This window comes from Monopterus albus, unplaced genomic scaffold, assembly GCF_001952655.1.
Source record: "Monopterus albus unplaced genomic scaffold, M_albus_1.0 scaffold84.1, whole genome shotgun sequence".
NCBI classification, from domain to species: domain Eukaryota; kingdom Metazoa; phylum Chordata; class Actinopteri; order Synbranchiformes; family Synbranchidae; genus Monopterus; species Monopterus albus.
This window is the reverse complement of record NW_018127964.1, coordinates 341,414-359,826: the sequence shown is the minus strand read 5'-3', so window position 1 is coordinate 359,826 and position 18,413 is coordinate 341,414. Positions and strand designations below refer to the sequence as shown.

Genomic DNA, 18,413 nt, shown 5'->3' with positions numbered 1-18,413 from the left:
ATTCATTCATTTTAGAATTAATTCAAAGAATGTGTGTTTTTGATTCTGCCTCTCCCACCCTTACAGCGTATTCCAGCGTCTGTGATTTCCCCCTCCTTGCAGTATTTTGGCCGCAGTGTGAGCGTTCGATTGGACTTGGATGGGGATGAGCTAATAGACTTGGCAGTGGGAGCGCTGGGCAGTGCTGTATTGCTCAGGTGGGTAGACACAGATGATGAAAGGCACAGAGGGAAGAGCCACTACAGATTTTATTTTATAGCTGCAAGCACTGGGAGATACTGAATCTAGACAACACATTAGAGGTATCACCCACAGCCAGCTGGCTTCCACATTAATAAAACGAATAATGCAAAAAATTTAAATTCCTTTCTGGCTTCAAAAAAAATCTCCTGACTGATAAATTTATACAGTGTCAGTACAAATTATTTGTATAGCACCAATTCACATCAACAGTCATCTCATGACAATGTACATAGTAAGGTCTAGGCCTTACAAACCCAACAAATCCCCCTCGAGCAAGCACTTGGCAACAGTGGAGAGGAAAAACTCCTTTTAACAGAAGAAACCGCCGACAGACCCTGGCTGTTGGTGGGCGGCTGTCTGCTTCAATCGGTTGGGCTGAGTGCATAGAGGAGAGAGAAGAGGAAAAAAAGCATCAGCACAACAAACAATGGGCAGGTTGATGTGGCCAGTTTATTAATATAGAGCTCTGCAGGGATACCTGCAGAAAGAAACAGGGAGAGAGAGAGGACAAACTACGGCACAGAGGAGACACAAAATTAGAGACATGTAATGGTGGCATATAAAAAACTGGGGAAGAGAGGAGCACAGGAGTCATGTGGCTAAAAATTGAATCCTGTTTTCATCATCCACTGTCACTCTTTTTCCAGCTCTCGAAGCATAGTCCAGATCAATGTGAGTCTGTCCTTCCAGCCGCATTCCATCAATGTCATTCAGAAGACCTGCCAGAGGGGAGGCAGAGAATCAGCCTGTCTCAATGCCACTGCCTGCTTCACAGCCTTCTCTCGCTCCCCTGGATCACACAGCAATAGTTTTGGTATGACACTTTATTTATTTCATATTGACAAAATTCACAGAAATACCCTCAGAAATCCTTACAAGAAGGACTGTATGTGTTGTAAATTGGCCAGGAAAATTACACACTCACCATCTGTCCCAATTACCTACTCTCTCCAACAGATCTGTGGGTGTCGGCCATGCTGGATGACAGAAAGCTGTCAGCAAGGGCCTTGTTTGATGACAGCTTCCACCGACAGACCCAGCTGTCGGTGCAAGTTCACACAGGACGAACTCTCTGCTACAAACTGCCCTTCCATGTCTATGTGAGAGCCTCCAGTATTTGCACACCAGCTGCACTGAAACGCCTTCCATTTTTTATTCAGATGGCATCGTGATGGACACAGTGACACTAACATTTGCTTCTGTCATTGATGTAGGACACAGCAGATTACATCCGTCCCATCAGCTTCTCACTGCAGTTTAAAATCAACAATACAGAGAGTGGTCCGGTGTTGGATGAAGGTTGGCCAGTCTCTGTCAAGAAATTTGTGAGTGGCACAATGTTGATGGTTATCATTAGAAATTTATTATTGGATGACATTTCCTTCCTCATTTCTTTCATCAAACGTGTTCCCTCCACTGTCTAGATCCCGTTTTTTAAAGACTGCGGTGAGGATGATGTGTGCACAACAGATTTGGTGCTGCAGGCTCACATGGACATCTCTGGGACAAGGTACAGGTTTGAAATATTCCTCTATTCTCTTGTCTTTCCACATCAGTTTAACGAGTTCCGATATCTACTCACTTGTTAAGTTTCAGGGAATTTTCATTGTGTGTGTGCCACAGACAGAAGCCTTATGTGATTCGCAGTCCTCGTAGGCGTCTGGCAGTGGAGGTGCAGCTCCAGAACAGACTGGAAAACGCCTACAACACCAGCCTGACGCTTCACTATTCACGCAACTTGCACTTCTCCAGCCTCAGCATTAGGGTAAACCAGTTATACTGCTTACACATGAACGATCATGTGTACTGTATCTAACCATACACAACCTCTTTTTCTTCATCTCTCTTTTCTTTCATCGTAGGAGGATGCCCACTTTAAGATTGAGTGTACAGCACTTAGTGCCAACAGCCACTCCTGTAATGTCAGTTATCCAGTATTTCGCTCTCAGTCAAAGGTATGTCTGCGCCAGGGAAATGGCGTCATCACTTTTTCAACTCAGCCCACTCATACTTCACTTCCTCCAGATGAAATGTGTCACTTCAGCAGGCTGTTCTGTTCTTTGTCTGCAGGTTAACTTCATGTTGGAGTTTGAGTTCAGTTGCACTGCTCTGCACAGTCGAGTCCAATTGAAGCTTAATGCTGCCAGGTAGATCACTAAAGCAGGAAGTAGTGAATACATCTTGCACACATTTTATAGACATACAGAACTTTTTTAGTTCCACAGCTACACGCTGGAAATATTTTTTCCTTCTTTGAAAGTCACCGGAATTTATGTAACCCCTTGTTTGTCCTACAGTGACAGTGTGGAGAGAGAAAATACTTTAGGGGACAACAGTATTCAGCTGCAGAGTTTTGTTCAGTATGAGCCAGACCTGTTTGTCAGCAGGTATGTGTACAGCATATACAACAGATATCCCTTTGTTTTATGTGTATTTGGTGCAGCATATTTCCTGTTTTTCTGTGCAGTGACTCAAACCTGAACCGATATGAGGTCCACCCCACTCGGACAGTGTCAGAGGCAACTGGACCAGAGTTCTACACACACCTCAGGGTAACATGCTCATAGTAATCAAATGAATTATCACTCTAGAAATAAAACAAGGCAAAACGGGAGTATTATTTGTTTGTGTTTGTAGCTGCAGAATCTTGGCTGTTACTCTGTAAGTAATTTGGAACTGAGGCTGCATCTGCCGTCTGTGGCTGCAGAAGACAAAGTCTTCATGACTGTCACAGATGTCTTCTCATACAACGTGAGTAGTGTTTCTGCCTGAGAGTGTGCCTCCCTTTTAGATCACAGCTGACATATTTAAAATGTCCCGTAGGCCACAGAGGTGAACTGCAGCGTGCTGAGTAATCTGGCCCAGCTGAAGGCCAGACAGAGAGATGTACGCCCCCTCCATCCTGACGACATGATGCACAATGACATACTGGTGAGGCTTCCAGCAGCACAGCAGCTACTGAACAGCATGCAGCATCACCATACAAGTTAACATGTCGTTTAACATTTATGCCGACATGTCTAGAATTGCAGCAGGTCATGGTGCACTGAGGTGGTGTGTGAAGTCCGGCAGCTTCAGAGAGGGCAGGCTGCAGTCGTTCGTGTCAGCCGCAGAGTTCATGATGATTTTTTCAGACAAGTAAGATAAACACCCAAACACAGATGCTCATTTCAGCCCATTTCTTTAGCCATATGACAAACACGTCCCCTTTTATAGGCCAAATTTAAGTCAGCGAGGATAATAGGTGCCTATCGCGTCACAGCTCAGGAGACTAACCCCTTCACTCTGGGTTCAGGAACAGACTGGAGGGAGGTAAGGCCACAGCAAGATTCTCAGTGGCAGAATAGGAAGAGCATTCACTTTGTATAAATGTCTCCCTTCACCTGTTTTTCTGTAGACTGTGCTGGAGGTGCTGAAAGGCCGAGCTATTCCAATCTCACTCTGGATTCTGATTGGTAGCATCATCGGAGGATTACTGCTACTGGCCCTTATCATTTTCATACTGTGGAAGGTATCTTCATATTTGATATCACTTCACATTTCTTCAGAAAAACATCAGAATGTGTTATGATAGAAAGTCAGTCTCCATCTCACGTCTCATCAGCTCGGGTTCTTCACACGGAAACACAGAAGAGAGGATGAGAACCATGAGGACTGAGCTCAGCTTCTGCTGCCATGACAACAGTCATTTGCCTCAGTGACTACCAGATGAACTGAGTCCACCTCCTACCAGGCACAGAGATAGTCCTGGGCTTGGACCCAAGATGCAGCTGCAACAGGGACCTCCGGGACCAAAGGCAGCATTACAAGGATCCAACAGAACTGCACTGCCTGCTGTCTCCAGGGTCAGGAGCACTTATGTAAATAATCTTTTTCTAAATTTCAGGAAAAACCAAATTGCATTACTCCTATTTATTAGACAAGACATCTTCATCGTTTTACATTTGAAAAGATAACTTTTTCCTATGTTTGTCCTACAGTTTTGCATTTGTTCAATTATGGAATTAAAAGTGTTGAAAAGAAATATTCTTGTACTGTTTATACATTTGCTGATGCATGTAATAAAAATTAAAATTTTATTCCACTTCAAACTGAAACATCCCAGTTGTAAGCTATAAAACACTCACACTTGACAGCATTCACTCATAAAAAGTAGTGACAACAGTTCCCTCCGTCTTTTGGATGAGTTGTAATGCTCGTACATCTGACTCAACTTGTGAGTGTGGCAGTGGAGCTGATGTAGGACTCTAGCAGAAAGATAGTTTCATCTACCTGATTCTCTGCTGAATCTAACCTGGAGGGGAAAAAGGAAAATGGTGAGAACAATGAACACCTCCAGAGCAAAGAGGTGACTAACATCTGTAGAAAAGGGAATTGTAGTTTTGTGCTCCTACTTGTTGATGTGAACCCGTAAGGATTCAAGCTGCTGCTTTTCAGGAGCGGTGATCATCTCCTCGACTTCTGTCAGCTGTTCAGGTTCAGCGCCGCTGGCCTGCAGAGATGCCAGGATGGCCTCGATTCGCTGGGATTTCTCTAGCAGACGCCTGTCAGTCAAACATAAAACCAATCAATACGTTCATCTGTGGCACAGTATGTGAGCTGTACAACTTTTAAAGCAGATCCAATGACATTATTTGACTTGCTGTGGCAGTGAAACAACATGAGGACATTGACTCATTATTCATACACTCACTTGCTGTCTTTGGTCTCGAACAGTCGTCTCTCTATGAGGTTGGCCACTGTCTGGCCAGAGAAAAATAAACAGTGCAAACAACAAATCAGTAAAGGCAGAAACCACATGAACAGATAAGAACAACTCATGTTCACTGGTTTACCTTGTAGCAGTTCTGTAGCAGCATTCTTGCAGTTGGGAGTTGGCTAACGGTGTAAAGATAAAAGGTGCGAGAGGGAGCATAGTCTGGTGTCTTTGGGATTTCCTGAAAAATGAGAAATATAACAGCAGTTAAGAGAAGATGCGTAGGTAGATTAAAGACTAAAAACCTGTGACTGCTCCCTTTAATTTGATAACTCCTCTAGTGTGCCCTCTCAATCAATGTCACTGAATTGGCCAGTCACTTGTATTAACCTCTCCTCGATTCACTGTTCACAGAAAGACTGCAGCATTTTAAAGTGTGGGTTTAACTTAGTGGATCTTAAAAAACGTGCCAAATAATTTTCAAATTTTGGACTGCTCCTACTTTGTCCTACTTTTCTGCAATTCCTCATGTTAATACACAAAAAATTGGCTTGAAGAGTTTTGGTTTGGATTTCTAAAGACAGCACAGCGAGCAGTCTGTCCTCTGTCTGTAGTTTGTGGTAGCAGTTAAGAATGACAACTGTTTTGGCAGCTTTTTCATGTTGTGGTTAAGTGCATTAAGCCAAAACCTAAATTATGATTTGAAATCAATTCACAATCCATCATTCACTTACAGTACCTGTAGCTGGACCAGGTTTTGTGAAAGCAGTGTGTACAGCATGTCTTTAGCCTCCTTGGCTGGAATCATGGCAAAATCCTCCACCTGCTTCTGCTCCAGGTGACGTTTCCTTAGCAACAGACGGAAGATGCGTGCTGAACGGGAGCCGAATCTGATGGTATAGTTCAAGGGAATACATTAATAATGAGCTTTTTAATCACATGTATTTACAAACTGAAATGCCTTCACTTACCTCTCCTGAACAACAGACTCAAGTGTGGCCCGGGCCAGATTGGCCAGCGCTCTGTGCAGATCTGAGAGAGGAGTTAAAGAAAGCATCCACACCTTGTGTGTGATAAATTAAAGTTTTTTTTGTTTGTTTTTTGCAAAATGGGAGTTATCACCATAGTGTCATGTATGAGTCTAGTGAATAATTTCAGGTTAGAAACACGCTGCCTTCACTTAGGGACTACTTTTACAGAGGAGTACAGAGGACTGATAAAGAGCTTTGTCACATATAATCAGTTCATCCTTGAGTCCAAGTGGATGCTTGTGCCATATGTGAAAAAATTCCCTCAAGTCATTCTTGAGACACCGCATGGGAGGGACAGATGTACAGACAGAAGGACGGACGATCCAAAAACATGGTGCCTCTGGCCATACCTGTCGCCAGCATGGAGGCAAAACAACAGCAAAGTGTTGGTTTTTGAAAACATGCCTGTGACCATCTACATTAAAAAGGATACTGACAACATACACCCCTCCTCCACTTTCACCAGCCTTCCCCACAAACTCCATCTAGGAAATGAAAGACACAAGTATATCTAAACATTTCTTGATGAGAAAACTGAAAAATGGAAAAAGTAATGTGTGCCTCAAACCGGATCATCCACCAGCAGAGTGAGGTACTGGTCTAAGATGGGTCTGCTGATGTTGTAGCTGGTTGGGAGGGACCTGAAGATCTCATTGGCTGACAGGGGCTTTGTGCAGGTGGCTGTGGGTGCAGTCATCACCTCACTCATCCTCAGCATAGTCCTCACTATCTCACTGGTAGTCTGAGTTGGAAAGAATATAGAGAGATGATAAATCATTGAAATCACAAACAATCGCAATACAAACTTAACCTTGCATATAAAGGAGGCATGGTTCAGATATATGTAGCATACAGACCGATGGTTGACCCTCTGTGATGGAAAACTACTGGACATTTCCTTCTTGTGTGTAGCTAATGTTTACCATGAACAAATGTTGTGCAGTCATTGTAAAAGGATGCTCTTTAGCTTAAAGAAGTCAGGAAACTGCATGTACAGTGCCTTGCGAAAGTATTCGGCCCCCTTGAACTTTGCGACCTTTTGCCACATTTCAGGCTTCAAACATAAAGATATAAAACTGTAATTTTTTGTGAAGAATCAACAACAAGTGGGACACAATCATGAAGTGGAACGAAATTTATTGGATATTTCAAACTTTTTTAACAAATAAAAAACTGAATAATTGGGCGTGCAAAATTATTCAGCCCCTTTACTTTCAGTGCAGCAAACTCTCTCCAGAAGTTCAGTGAGGATCTCTGAATGATCCAATGTTGACCTAAATGACTAATGATGATAAATAGAATCCACCTGTGTGTAATCAAGTCTCCGTATAAATGCACCTGCACTGTGATAGTCTCAGAGGTCCGTTTAAAGCGCATAGAGCATCATGAAGAACAAGGAACACACCAGGCAGGTCTGAGATACTGTTGTGGAGAAGTTTAAAGCCGGATTTGGATATAAAAAGATTTCCCAAGCTTTAAACATCCCAAGGAGCACTGTGCAAGTGATAATATTGAAATGGAAGGAGTATCAGACCACTGCAAATCTACCAAGACCTGGCCGTCCCTCTAAACTTTCAGCTCATACAAGGAGAAGACTGATCAGAGATGCAGCCAAGCGGCCCATGATCACTCTGGATGAACTGCAGCGATCTACAGCTGAGGTGGGAGACTCTGTCCATAGGACAACAATCAGTCGTATACTGCACAAATCTGGCCTTTATGGAAGAGTGGCAAGAAGAAAGCCATTTCTTAAAGATATCCATAAAAAGTGTTGTTTAAAGTTTGCCACAAGCCACCTGGGAGACACACCAAACATGTGGAAGAAGGTGCTCTGGTCAGATGAAACCAAAATCGAACTTTTTGGCAACAATGCAAAACGTTATGTTTGGCGTAAAAGCAACACAGCTCATCACCCTGAACACACCATCCCCACTGTCAAACATGGTGGTGGCAGCATCATGGTTTGGGCCTGCTTTTCTTCAGCAGGGACAGGGAAGGTGGTTAAAATTGATGGGAAGATGGATGGAGCCAAATACAGGACTATTCTGGAAGGAAACCTGATGGAGTCTGCAAAAGACCTGAGACTGGGATGGAGATTTGTCTTCCAACAAGACAATGATTCAAAACATAAAGCAAAATCTACAATGGAATGGTTCAAAACTAAACATATCCAGGTGTTAGAATGGCCAAGTCAAAGTCCAGACCTGAATCCAATCGAGAATCTGTGGAAAGAACTGAAAACTGCTGTTCACAAATGCTCTCCATCCAACCTCACTGAGCTCGAGCTGGTTTGCAAGGAGGAATGGGCAAATATTTCAGTCTCTCGATGTGCAAAACTGATAGAGACATACCCCAAGTGACTTACAGCTGTAATCGCAGCAAAAGGTGGCGCTACAAAGTATTAACTTAAGGGGGCTGAATAATTTTGCACGCCCAATTTTTCAGTTTTTTATTTGTTAAAAAAGTTTGAAATATCCAATAAATTTCGTTCCACTTCATGATTGTGTCCCACTTGTTGTTGATTCTTCACAAAAAATTACAGTTTTATATCTTTATGTTTGAAGCCTGAAATGTGGCAAAAGGTCGCAAAGTTCAAGGGGGCCGAATACTTTCGCAAGGCACTGTAAACATTTATTGCTCTTTAGGTTGGGAGATCAGGACAGGCAATCTCCTGATAAGAAAGCATACTTGCTGACCTGACCCCCACGACTGGGGGAGACAAATGCTTGCCTGGCAGAACAAAGAGCAATAACATTGCAATGAATAGTATAAGTAGCGTTCACAGAGATTGCTTCTCTGATCATTATTGTCAAAGACTTCTTGAGTGTTGATGTAGTGCTCCTTCTTGCAAGAATAATTAAAAGACACCTTGATAATTTTCAAAAGTCTCAGTATTCCTTCGTATCACCTTGTTAAATTTTTCTAACACTCTGCTTTCCAGATTGTGCCTTATTTACATAACTGTGTTTTGACGTTAGTGAGTTGGTGAAGCAGGGATTTCAGTTGTGCATGTGTTCATGGTTTTATGCTATCTACGTGTTCCTAGCAAATGAACACAGATTAAACTGTGTGTAAACCATGTGTACACCTGACCTGGTCCAGTTTATTAGCTACAGCACTGATGATAGCCTGGTCTCTGAAGTGGAGGTGGAACCTCTCAAAGTTCACCTGCCAGTAAATCCCCTCGTCACCATGTGTCTGGACAAAAGAGAGACAGAGAGCATATTAAAGAGATGGAGAAAAAGATATTATATGCAATATGTAAAATAAGTGAGAAAAATTATGAGAAGGTTTAACAAAACAAAAAGACAGCTGTGTTATTTAAGGTAAAAACATCTCACATCTGAATCTAGCCGAGCCTTCTTTGCATTCTTTTGGTCCTCTCCATCGTCACCGGAGAGTTGACGCTTGCCTCGCCCGATGAGTGTCACGTGAGGTACCTTGTAGCAGTCAGGGAAACTCTCTGGTGTAGACAGAGTGGTGCTAACCGGGTCAGCAGGGGCACCAGGAGTAGCAGGAGTAGCTGTAGTCATCACATCTGTTTTTTGTGCAAGTGGAGGGCAGCGCTGAAGAAAATGAGTCTCCACCAGTTTGGAGAAGGTGGAAGACACTTCACTGTAATCCATGCTGTGTCCCTCTACAACATCAGAAAGACTGTTATGAAAAAATCTTGAATGATATTCCTTGTGTTACATTCCACACAAATCCCGTGTTTACCGACTAAATCATCATATTTGAGTCCTTTTGTTAAGGTGAAGCAGCATCTGTCGTAGTGATCATTTGGAAGAAGTGCTCCATTAAGATTTAAAAGCTTTAGAGGAGTATAGTTTTTGGGTCTTGTTTTCTTAATTGACAGGTATCATAGCCTATTGCAGTCATTCATGTTTGTTCCCACTTGCTCCTTCTGCCTCCACCCACAGTTTGCATTTTCTGCCTCTAATAACTACAATGATAGTTAGGTGTAGTAAACTTTGGGCTATACTGATGTTTTTCGAGAGCCTCTTTGATTGCTACATGCACCAAGATACTGACCCTCCATGTTCTGTGTGAGGCGGTCAGCCACAGTCTTCACTGTACTGCTCATGGTCATATGACCTCGCTGTAGTAACTCCTCTATGATTAGCTCTCCAGTGTCGCCATACAGTGTTTTAGAAGTGTAGATGTAACGTGGGTATCGCAGAATTCTCAGGATCCGATCACAGCCGGTCTGATACTCTGTAGGGCTCCCAGGTCCTTTACGGCCTGAGCTGAACACACAGGCTCCATGCTGCACAAGCACACACAGAGACTTCTTTACCTGGGTAGACAGAAAGGGGGAGGGAAGAATTGCTTTACCATGATGAATTTGTTTACATGCACACAAAAATCATATCATATATAAGATTAAAGCAGAAAATGTTTTTGTATATTGCACATAATATATTTGCATGTATTGTGCTCCTCATACTCCACCAGTGTTTTCAAAAATAAGGCCTTCCTGTACTAAAACGACCTTAGCTCAGTCTACAAACTACCATGTAGTCAGGTCTCTGCAGCAGAACCTATCATGTAAAAAGATACCATGTTTTGTATTTAAATGGGTGATGCAAGAACATGCTAAGGCTCTCCTGCTGTGTAAAGAAACCAGGAAACTACAGTGTGTTTAAATGCACCACATATTGCATCTAAAATGGCTCGCTAACATAACTACAAAAGGGTGAACAGTTAATCTCTGCTTGAAAATGCTGGGGAAATGGATAAAAACATTTCCACAGTATAAAGCAGCGACAAGCCCAGAAAAAGAAAGACAAGCAGTGGTACCAAGTCCACTGGGATGCCAGTCTCATGAATGATGGTTCTTAAATTCTGTGTTCCATTTCTCAGCAGGTGTGTTCCCACTTTCTCCACCACTTCACCAAAATGCTCTCGCAGCAGCAGACCACACAGACGCACCTCCTGGGCAGTCATCTGCACAGACACACGCACACAGGAAGAAGAAGAAGACGACTCACTACAAGTTTTCAAACTGCCTGTATTAGTCACCCAATCAACACAAAAATCAATATAACACTGTTTATGTGTTTTTAACAAACAGTATACACTGTAATGCTGTATATACATCTGGATTTAATAAGGCACCATCAACACAAAAATCAATATAACACTGTAATACTGTAATGCTGTACATAAATCTGGATTTAATAAGGCACTAATGTTGGGAGCTTGTAAATTAAAGCGTCACTGAACACAATGATGTACAGACACTCTATAACGGGGCAACTATCCGCAAAAAGCACTGCAAGAACATTAATGTAACATTAATGTGCCTTTTATGTGTGCAGTATATGCACTGTCAATATACAGTATGTTGACAGTATAAGCAGAACGCTAAGTTACACAGAGGTGCTAACAATGAGCAATGTCAAACGTTCAGTAATAAATAATGAGAACAGAAGTGCGTAGTTTTTCAAATAAAAACCCAGTAAGCTTATTGTTACTGCCGCATAACTACAAGTAATCAGACAGGGCAAACACTATGCATTTTAGCTACTAGATAACGTTTACACCTGAACATTACGTCAGCCATCAGTTTACTGTTTTTCACAAACCTTTTCGGTAAACAAGTTTGTAGGAAAAGGGTAACCTAAACACTGAAGATTAAACACATGCGACTTCTCGTTGACAACACATGAGCACTTCCGTTATTCTTCTTCCTTTTTTTCCTCTGAGGTTTATTGCAGGTCAAACAACGACTTGGTGTATTACCGCCACCAACTGGTAAGGCACCTCCGCTCAAAGGCTCCTCTCGTTGGGGTTGTGCGGTGCATGCTGGGCTGGAGGTGGACAGCAGGCTTTAGTCAGTGGAGGACCTACGTCAGTGTTTGTGCTGTTCTGGGGAAGATGGCGGAGGCTGCGGCTGTTCCCCCGCATCGGTTTTTCTGTCACTGTTGTAAGGGAGAAGTAAACCCCAAACTCCCGGTAAGACAGACGTGTTTCATTCGTTATTTTTCGTACTGTTCTGTTTAATACGTGCGGTTGACAAGTCAGCCTTTCTCCGAAATATCGTTTGTTTCGCTTGGCTGCTACAGCTAAATGCTAGCTAGCCTGCTAACAGCTTTTAGCGTTTGTTGTTAACTCACTAAATAAACTCGTGACACTCGTAGATATCTCCGTCAAAAATCACACATCAGAAGCAGACATCTACAAGTTTTATTAGTTTGCATGTTTAAGACAGTTTTGTCAACGCACCGTGCTTTAAGCTTTCCTTTGATAGCATTGGGATGTGTTTTACACAAAAACACAGCTGAGAGAGAAAAGACTGTGTTACCTTGTCATTTATTTAGATAATATTTAATTTGTTTGATACTTGGCATTTTCGTTTTCAGCTTTGTTCATACTTAAAACACACTCTTGGCCAGACGAGCTGGGGCTTTTTCAGGAGCATAAACATGTTTAGTTTCAGTTTTGAAGTCAAATGTGAGAGTAGCCCAATGTAATGTATGAATGTAATTTGACTTACATTTATTTACCTAGAATTTTACTACCCCAGTATGTGTTTTCTACATTCTAGACAATTATGAAGGATTCCCATTTACATTGAGTAGCCAGTGTATTACAATGGTCATTCAGGAAATCCTAGTTTCATAAAGGTTCTTATGTTGGCCTTTTGATGAAACTGGTTTAGAGAGGTCTATTGTTGTGAAAGCGATTGTTTGTGGTTCTGTTGATTCAATCTGAAAACTTACTAAACATTAAGGGATTATTCGGTTAATAAGTTAGTAGAGTGACGGAAATTCATTTTGCTGCAAAAATGACAATATTTTGTAGTGCCAGCACCTGAAATGTTTTGGATTTGCTGGTTTTCTTCATCCATAATGGTAGCTAATTAAATGTTTTTGGGTTTTAGTCTGTCACAAGTAATAGGAGGTTGTGATGGGGATTTGGGGTTTTTATATTATATCAACCAAATTATTTATCTATAAATGATAGAATGATTGGTGGGTTAACAGAAAATAAATGTATTATGTATAAAAATAGTCTGTTTTGATTGATATGAATTAGACTGACAAAAATGCTAAATAAACTGGCATTGTTTATGTGGCTCACAGGCATTGCATCACTGAAGGCAGTCAGCCAAATTATCTTGTCAGACTGAATCTTTATTTTTATGGTTTGACTGAGGGTAATTTCAGCCTTCCCTGTCACTGACTCTAAACTGGCCAGCTTGTCTCAGGCACACACTATCCTGTGGAATGTCTTCACTGAGCCAAGTGACTGCAACACCCGAGCGTATCACTCCACATGACTACAGTATATCCCAGGGCCGTCTTTCAGTTGTGCATCCATTTATACAACCGATAGGATAATCTTTCTGTGAGTAAATGAGACACAAATGACAGAAGCTGATTTAGGGCGTCTCAGCCATTTTTATTGGTGACTGTTTTTAGATGTCCATATTTTTATAAACCAAACTAATAGAGGGCGTTAGATTGTCATGTGAGCTCCAAATACTGTATAATATGCATTTATAATATAATATAGAAATATGATATTCCATCCATTATTTATACCGCTTATCCTGAAGAGGTCTCGCGGGGGTCGGGCTGGAGCCAATCCCAGCTGACATTGGGCGAGAGGTGGGGTATACCCTGGACAGGTCAAGAAAGCTGATATTAAGTGACCTAATTCTCTCATTAATATATGTTATAAAACCAATGTATCTCTGTTTTTTCTCACACCTCTTTTTGTATGTTAAATTAGTTGAGAGACCCTGGCTTATACTGAGGGAAGAACATATGGTCCAGCTTTTCCAAGTAGCGGTAGTGTTTTCCTCATTCTGTCTGTTGCAGTGTTTTGTTTTGTTTTGTTTTTTATTTATGAAACACTGCACATTTTAGGTGTGGCTGGTAGACCAGCTCTACCTCCTGGGTTACATTCATAAAACACATGCTGTCACACAAATCTGACTGATATTACTCTCTCAAAGAAAAACTGTTCTTTTGTTGACAAAGCCAGTCATTAAATGGTCTTTATGATGTCTTGTGAGTCCCCTCTAGGACTGGCTGATTCATTTTAGACGGTTTTCCAATTATCACTGTATCACAATATGGTAAATGCTGAATGGAATTTACTTAAATAAAAGGGATATTCAGTGCGGTGAAGTTTGTTCATTTCTTATGCTTTACACCAGAGAAAACTTTGCATATGTGTAAAACAAAAACTGTAGCTTTCCTGTAATTATGGATAACAAAATCATAATTCAGTAGGTCATATAATGTAGCTGAATTATTCTACCAAGTAGTCGACTGACAGAAAATTAATCTGCAGCTACTTTGATAATCAGATATTTGTTTCAGTCATTTTTCAAACAAAAATGGCAGTATCATTGTTAACTGAATATCTTACGGTTTTGGATTTTTGGTCAGACAAAACAACATTTGAATATGTCACCTTGAGTTCTAGGAAATTATTATTATTTTGATATTAATTTTTCCAAACCTTGTGGCTTTTTCCAGGAGTACATCTGTCCAAGATGTGACTCAGGTTTCATAGAGGAAGTGACAGAAGACTCCAGGTAAGGGATTATTATTCTGGGAATCTGCTGTGCACTATTTGTCTAGACAACCCAAGATGTTAAGACCTGATAGTGTTAATAGTGTTGGAACATAACAGTAAAATGTTCTGTTACATATTTCCTTTAGCTTATTTACAATGACCTACAAATTTTGCTGTTGGAGGCTGATCTGCAGTTTTGTCCCAGGCTAACACTTAAGCTGTTCTTTGGATGTTGCTACTAATGTGTCTTTTGTCCCCTTGTGCACTGTTTCCCTCAGTCTCCTAGAGGGTGGCGCTAACGGGATAGATGACACAGCCACACAGTTTGCAGAGGTACGAGCTAGTCTGAGGGATTTGGGGTATAGTGTGGGGAGGTTGATTGTACTCAATTATGTGCTTTGATTAACGTAGGCCTTTTCTTCCCCCTGCCTTCTCCTGTTCTGTCATTGCTTTCCATATCCACACTTTCCATCTTAAACTCCTTCACCCTTCAAATTCTTGTCTGTCTTCTACCCTGTGCCATCCCAACATCCCTGTAGCTATGGCACCTGTTGTTACTGGAGCGGCCATTTTTAACAGACAGTGACACCCCTGACTCAGACCCTCGGCTCCCTCGAGGACGCCTGGGAGGTCTCAGTGACCTGGGGGGCTTGGGAGGGGGACCAATTGGGGGGTCAGTCCCAACGGGACTAGGGGGACCGATGGGGGGACTACTAGGAGCTGGGGAGCACTGGGGACCAGGACGTCCCCCTCGCTTGCACAGCCAGAGGAGATACCGGTCCAGAGGCAGCAGCAGGCCAGACCGCTCGCCTGCTGTGGAAGGGTGAGTAACCAACTCCTGCCTTCTTCATCTTCCTTACTCTTTTCACTGCCTTACATACTCCCACTTGTAATAACAACAGCGCTATTTAAAATCCTAACTGTTTTTATTTTTGGCAGTGACACTAGTCGTTTTCTATTTCTCAGGATTGTACAGCAGTTTCTTGCTGGCCTTTTTGCCAACTCTGGAGTCCCTGGCTCACCTCCCCTCTCATGGTAAGATGAGTGTTCAGTAGCATCACAATGTTACTGCTATGACAGTACTGTTTCCCATTAACATGTGGTGTCTGTCTCTTTCAGGACCGGGATGCTGCACTCTAACCCTGGTGATTACGCCTGGGGACAGGGAGGGTTAGACGCTGTGATAACACAGGTAAGCCTAAACCTAATATAACTTTGTACAAACGTTGTGTACCTGTCACCTTTTAATTTCTCTTCAGTTTACTGTGTGTGTGTGTGTGTGTGTGTGTGTGTGTGTGTGTGTGTGTGTAGTTACTAGGTCAGTTGGAGAACACAGGACCTCCTCCGGCAGAGAAAGAGAAGATCTCCTCTCTCCCAACTGTCACTATCTCTCAGGAACAAGCAGGTCAGATGTTCTTCTTTTCAAAGTTTTTTCCTTTATCTAATAGTATCTCTTTATATTGTGCACCTGTAACTACACATTGTAATATATCTTGTGGCTGGAGCTGTTGCATTGATATCTTGTATGCAGTAGACTGGACCAGCTTTTAGTGAAATTCTGTACTCATCATCACTAAGTACTTAATAACTACAGGCTAGTTTTAAGGTACTTATTTTATTGTGTTGCCCTATTAAAATCTGCATGTTTAGCTCTTATGCTGTCTAATCAGAAAGCAAAGAACAATATCAAGACATTGTGAGATAAAGAACTAACCTAACCTCCAGCAGTAACACTTTCAAGGGGCAGAGTGATAAACTTATCTGCCTTTCATCTGTACAATAAGTTAGTAACTGTGTTTATACGCACACGCAGTTCAGTTTTATTTATTTACAGAGGGAGACATTCTCATATGATAGGAAATGTATAATATACACTAATACATGTATAGTATATATTCTGTAAAAATGCTAGTAACACCTCTGTCATTAAGTAAATACAAGGTTATTTTTTAGAGGTCTGGCATTTGGATACTGCACGAAACAGCACTTGTTTGTATGCTGTTGTTGTTTGTCCAGCCTCTGAGTGTCTGTTTGGGATGAAGGGCCCATTAACCTTGAGAATATCAAAAGTTGTTTCTAAAAAGAAAATAAAACTTTCACATCTTTTTTTTTGCTTGCTGCTTGTTCACCACCCCTGTTTTTTTTTCCCCCAAATCCTCTTTTGGATCTGTTCTTTTTGACTTCCTCTTAAATATATGCTGTCCTATTTTACCACTGAGCTGTAACAGTGTGGTTAGTTATGCAGCCTAGCTATTGCAGGCTGTTGATGGCTGGAATACTGGGATAGATTATGGTCTGTGTGCCTTTTTCAGGCATTTGTTTTGGTGTTACTTTATACAGGTGAGGCCATTCTCAGAACCATTATTGCCTTAATTCCCTGATAAGAAATTTACTGATGTTTACAGTTTCATTCTAATGGGAGTGCACATAAGAGCACAGGCCCACTCTAGCACGCTACGGCGCCTAGCAGAACTGATAACTAGCCTGGAGCTAGAACATCCCGACTCTCCACTCATTGTTCTAGGGGACATTAACAGAGCAAATCTCTCCCACGAACTGCCCAAATACAGACAAGCACATCACCTGTCCCACCAGGGACAAAGTCACACTGGACCACTGCTACACAACAATAAAAGACGCCTATCACTCTGTCCCCCGCACAGCCCTCGGACTCTCTGTTCACTGTATGGTCCGTCTTATTCCAACCTACAGGCAGAAACTAAAAGGTGTGAAGCCTGTAGTCAAAACAGTGAAGAGCTGGACTGGGGAGGCTAAGTCAGAGCTACAGGCCTGCTTTGACTGCACAGACTGGAGTGTATTTGAGACTGCAGCTACAAACCTGGATGAACTCACTGACACTGTGACATCTTATATCAGCTTTTATGAGGATGCGTGTGTGCACATACAACAACAACAAGCCCTGGTTTACAGCCAGACTCAAGCAACTTTGTCATGCCAAAGAGGAGGCTTACAGGTGTGGGGACAGGACTCTGTACAGCCAGGCTAGGAACACACTGACAAGGGAGATCAGAGCAGCAAAGAGGACCTACTCTGAAAAGCTGAAAGCCCAGGTTTCAGCTGTTCCCATTAGGGGTTGCCAAATTGAATCATCTATTTCCACCTAACTCTATCCTCAGCATCCTCTACTCTCACCCCAATTAACTTCATGTCCTCTTTTAGCACATCCATATACGGTGGGTACGGAAAGTATTCAGACCCCCTTAAATTTTTCACTCTTTGTTATATTGCAGCCATATGCTAAAATCATTTAAGTTCATTTTTTTCCTCATTAATGTACACACAGCACCCCATATTGACAGAAAAACACAGATTTTTTGACATTTTTGCAGATTTATTAAAAAAGAAAAACTGAAATATCACATGGTCATAAGTATTCAGACCCTTTGCTGTGACACTCATATATTTAACTTAGGTGCTGTCCATTTCTGCTGATCATCCCTGAGATGGTTCTACACCTTCATTTGAGTCCAGCTGTGTTTGATTATACTGATTGAACGTGATTAGGAAAGCCACACACCTGTCTATACAAGACCCTACAGCTCACAGTGCATGTCAGAGCAAATGAGAATCATGAGGTCAAAGGAACTGCCTGAAGAGCTCAGACAGAATTGTGGCAAGGCACAGATCTGGCCAAGGTTACAAAAAAATTTCTGCTGCACTTAAGGTTCCTAAGAGCACAGTGGCCTCCATAATCCTTAAATGGAAGACGTTTGGGACGACCAGAACCCTTCCTAGAGCTGGCCGTCCGGCCAAACTGAGCTATCAGGGGAGAAGAGCCTTGGTGAGAGAGGTACAGAAGAACCCAAAGATGACTGTGGCTGAGCTCCAGAGATGCAGTCGGGAGATGGGAGAAAGTTGTAGAAAGTCAACCATCACTGCAGCCCCCC

The 18,413-nt window shown here is 42.1% G+C and overlaps 3 protein-coding genes across 4 annotated transcripts in view; 2 read left to right on the top strand and 1 right to left on the bottom strand.

Moving 5' to 3' along the window:
- Positions 1 to 4,056, top strand: part of itga10 (integrin, alpha 10) — a 24,654-nt gene extending 20,598 nt beyond the window's left edge. For both annotated transcript variants that reach the window (XM_020607181.1, XM_020607180.1), the window contains exons 15-30: positions 67 to 197; positions 891 to 1,057; positions 1,201 to 1,343; positions 1,458 to 1,568; positions 1,668 to 1,753; positions 1,867 to 2,008; positions 2,106 to 2,198; positions 2,314 to 2,390; positions 2,541 to 2,630; positions 2,711 to 2,795; positions 2,881 to 2,994; positions 3,067 to 3,174; positions 3,268 to 3,381; positions 3,460 to 3,555; positions 3,641 to 3,754; positions 3,848 to 4,056. In XM_020607181.1, the coding sequence (XP_020462837.1) occupies positions 67 to 197; positions 891 to 1,057; positions 1,201 to 1,343; positions 1,458 to 1,568; positions 1,668 to 1,753; positions 1,867 to 2,008; positions 2,106 to 2,198; positions 2,314 to 2,390; positions 2,541 to 2,630; positions 2,711 to 2,795; positions 2,881 to 2,994; positions 3,067 to 3,174; positions 3,268 to 3,381; positions 3,460 to 3,555; positions 3,641 to 3,754; positions 3,848 to 3,901 (1,725 nt within the window). In that variant the 3' untranslated portion in view covers positions 3,902 to 4,056. The remainder of the gene's footprint in view (positions 1 to 66; positions 198 to 890; positions 1,058 to 1,200; positions 1,344 to 1,457; positions 1,569 to 1,667; positions 1,754 to 1,866; positions 2,009 to 2,105; positions 2,199 to 2,313; positions 2,391 to 2,540; positions 2,631 to 2,710; positions 2,796 to 2,880; positions 2,995 to 3,066; positions 3,175 to 3,267; positions 3,382 to 3,459; positions 3,556 to 3,640; positions 3,755 to 3,847) is intronic.
- A 162-nt stretch (positions 4,057 to 4,218) lies between these two features.
- Positions 4,219 to 11,674, bottom strand: polr3c (polymerase (RNA) III (DNA directed) polypeptide C). The gene is made up of 13 exons (XM_020607182.1): positions 11,559 to 11,674; positions 10,771 to 10,917; positions 10,003 to 10,267; positions 9,312 to 9,607; positions 9,064 to 9,168; positions 6,539 to 6,712; positions 6,404 to 6,455; positions 5,911 to 5,971; positions 5,679 to 5,829; positions 5,079 to 5,180; positions 4,937 to 4,986; positions 4,638 to 4,787; positions 4,219 to 4,537 (listed from the first exon to the last, which is right to left on the bottom strand). The coding sequence occupies exons 2-13, from the start codon at positions 10,915 to 10,917 to the stop codon at positions 4,453 to 4,455; spliced, it is 1,638 nt and encodes a 545-aa protein (XP_020462838.1). The 5' UTR covers positions 11,559 to 11,674; the 3' UTR covers positions 4,219 to 4,452.
- An 11-nt stretch (positions 11,675 to 11,685) lies between these two features.
- Positions 11,686 to 18,413, top strand: part of rnf115a (ring finger protein 115a) — a 17,186-nt gene continuing 10,458 nt past the window's right edge. Inside the window, exons 1-7 of the mRNA XM_020607185.1 lie at positions 11,686 to 11,928; positions 14,466 to 14,524; positions 14,784 to 14,838; positions 15,045 to 15,328; positions 15,472 to 15,540; positions 15,625 to 15,697; positions 15,817 to 15,910. Coding sequence (XP_020462841.1) covers positions 11,776 to 11,928; positions 14,466 to 14,524; positions 14,784 to 14,838; positions 15,045 to 15,328; positions 15,472 to 15,540; positions 15,625 to 15,697; positions 15,817 to 15,910 — 787 coding nt within the window. The 5' untranslated portion in view covers positions 11,686 to 11,775. The remainder of the gene's footprint in view (positions 11,929 to 14,465; positions 14,525 to 14,783; positions 14,839 to 15,044; positions 15,329 to 15,471; positions 15,541 to 15,624; positions 15,698 to 15,816; positions 15,911 to 18,413) is intronic.

What these genes read in the sequence shown, in the direction of transcription:
- polr3c (XM_020607182.1), bottom strand. Translation starts at nt 10,917, where the DNA reads ATGACTGCCCAGGAGGTGCGTCTGTGTGGTCTGCTGCTGCGAGAGCAT. An exon ending in CTGGCATCCCAGTGGACTTG is followed by an intron (nt 10,268 to 10,770) that starts GTACCACTGCTT and finishes CTGTCTACCCAG; the next exon opens with GTAAAGAAGTCTCTGTGTGT. An exon ending in GAGTCTGTTGTTCAGGAGAG is followed by an intron (nt 5,830 to 5,910) that starts GTAAGTGAAGGC and finishes CTATACCATCAG; the next exon opens with ATTCGGCTCCCGTTCAGCAC.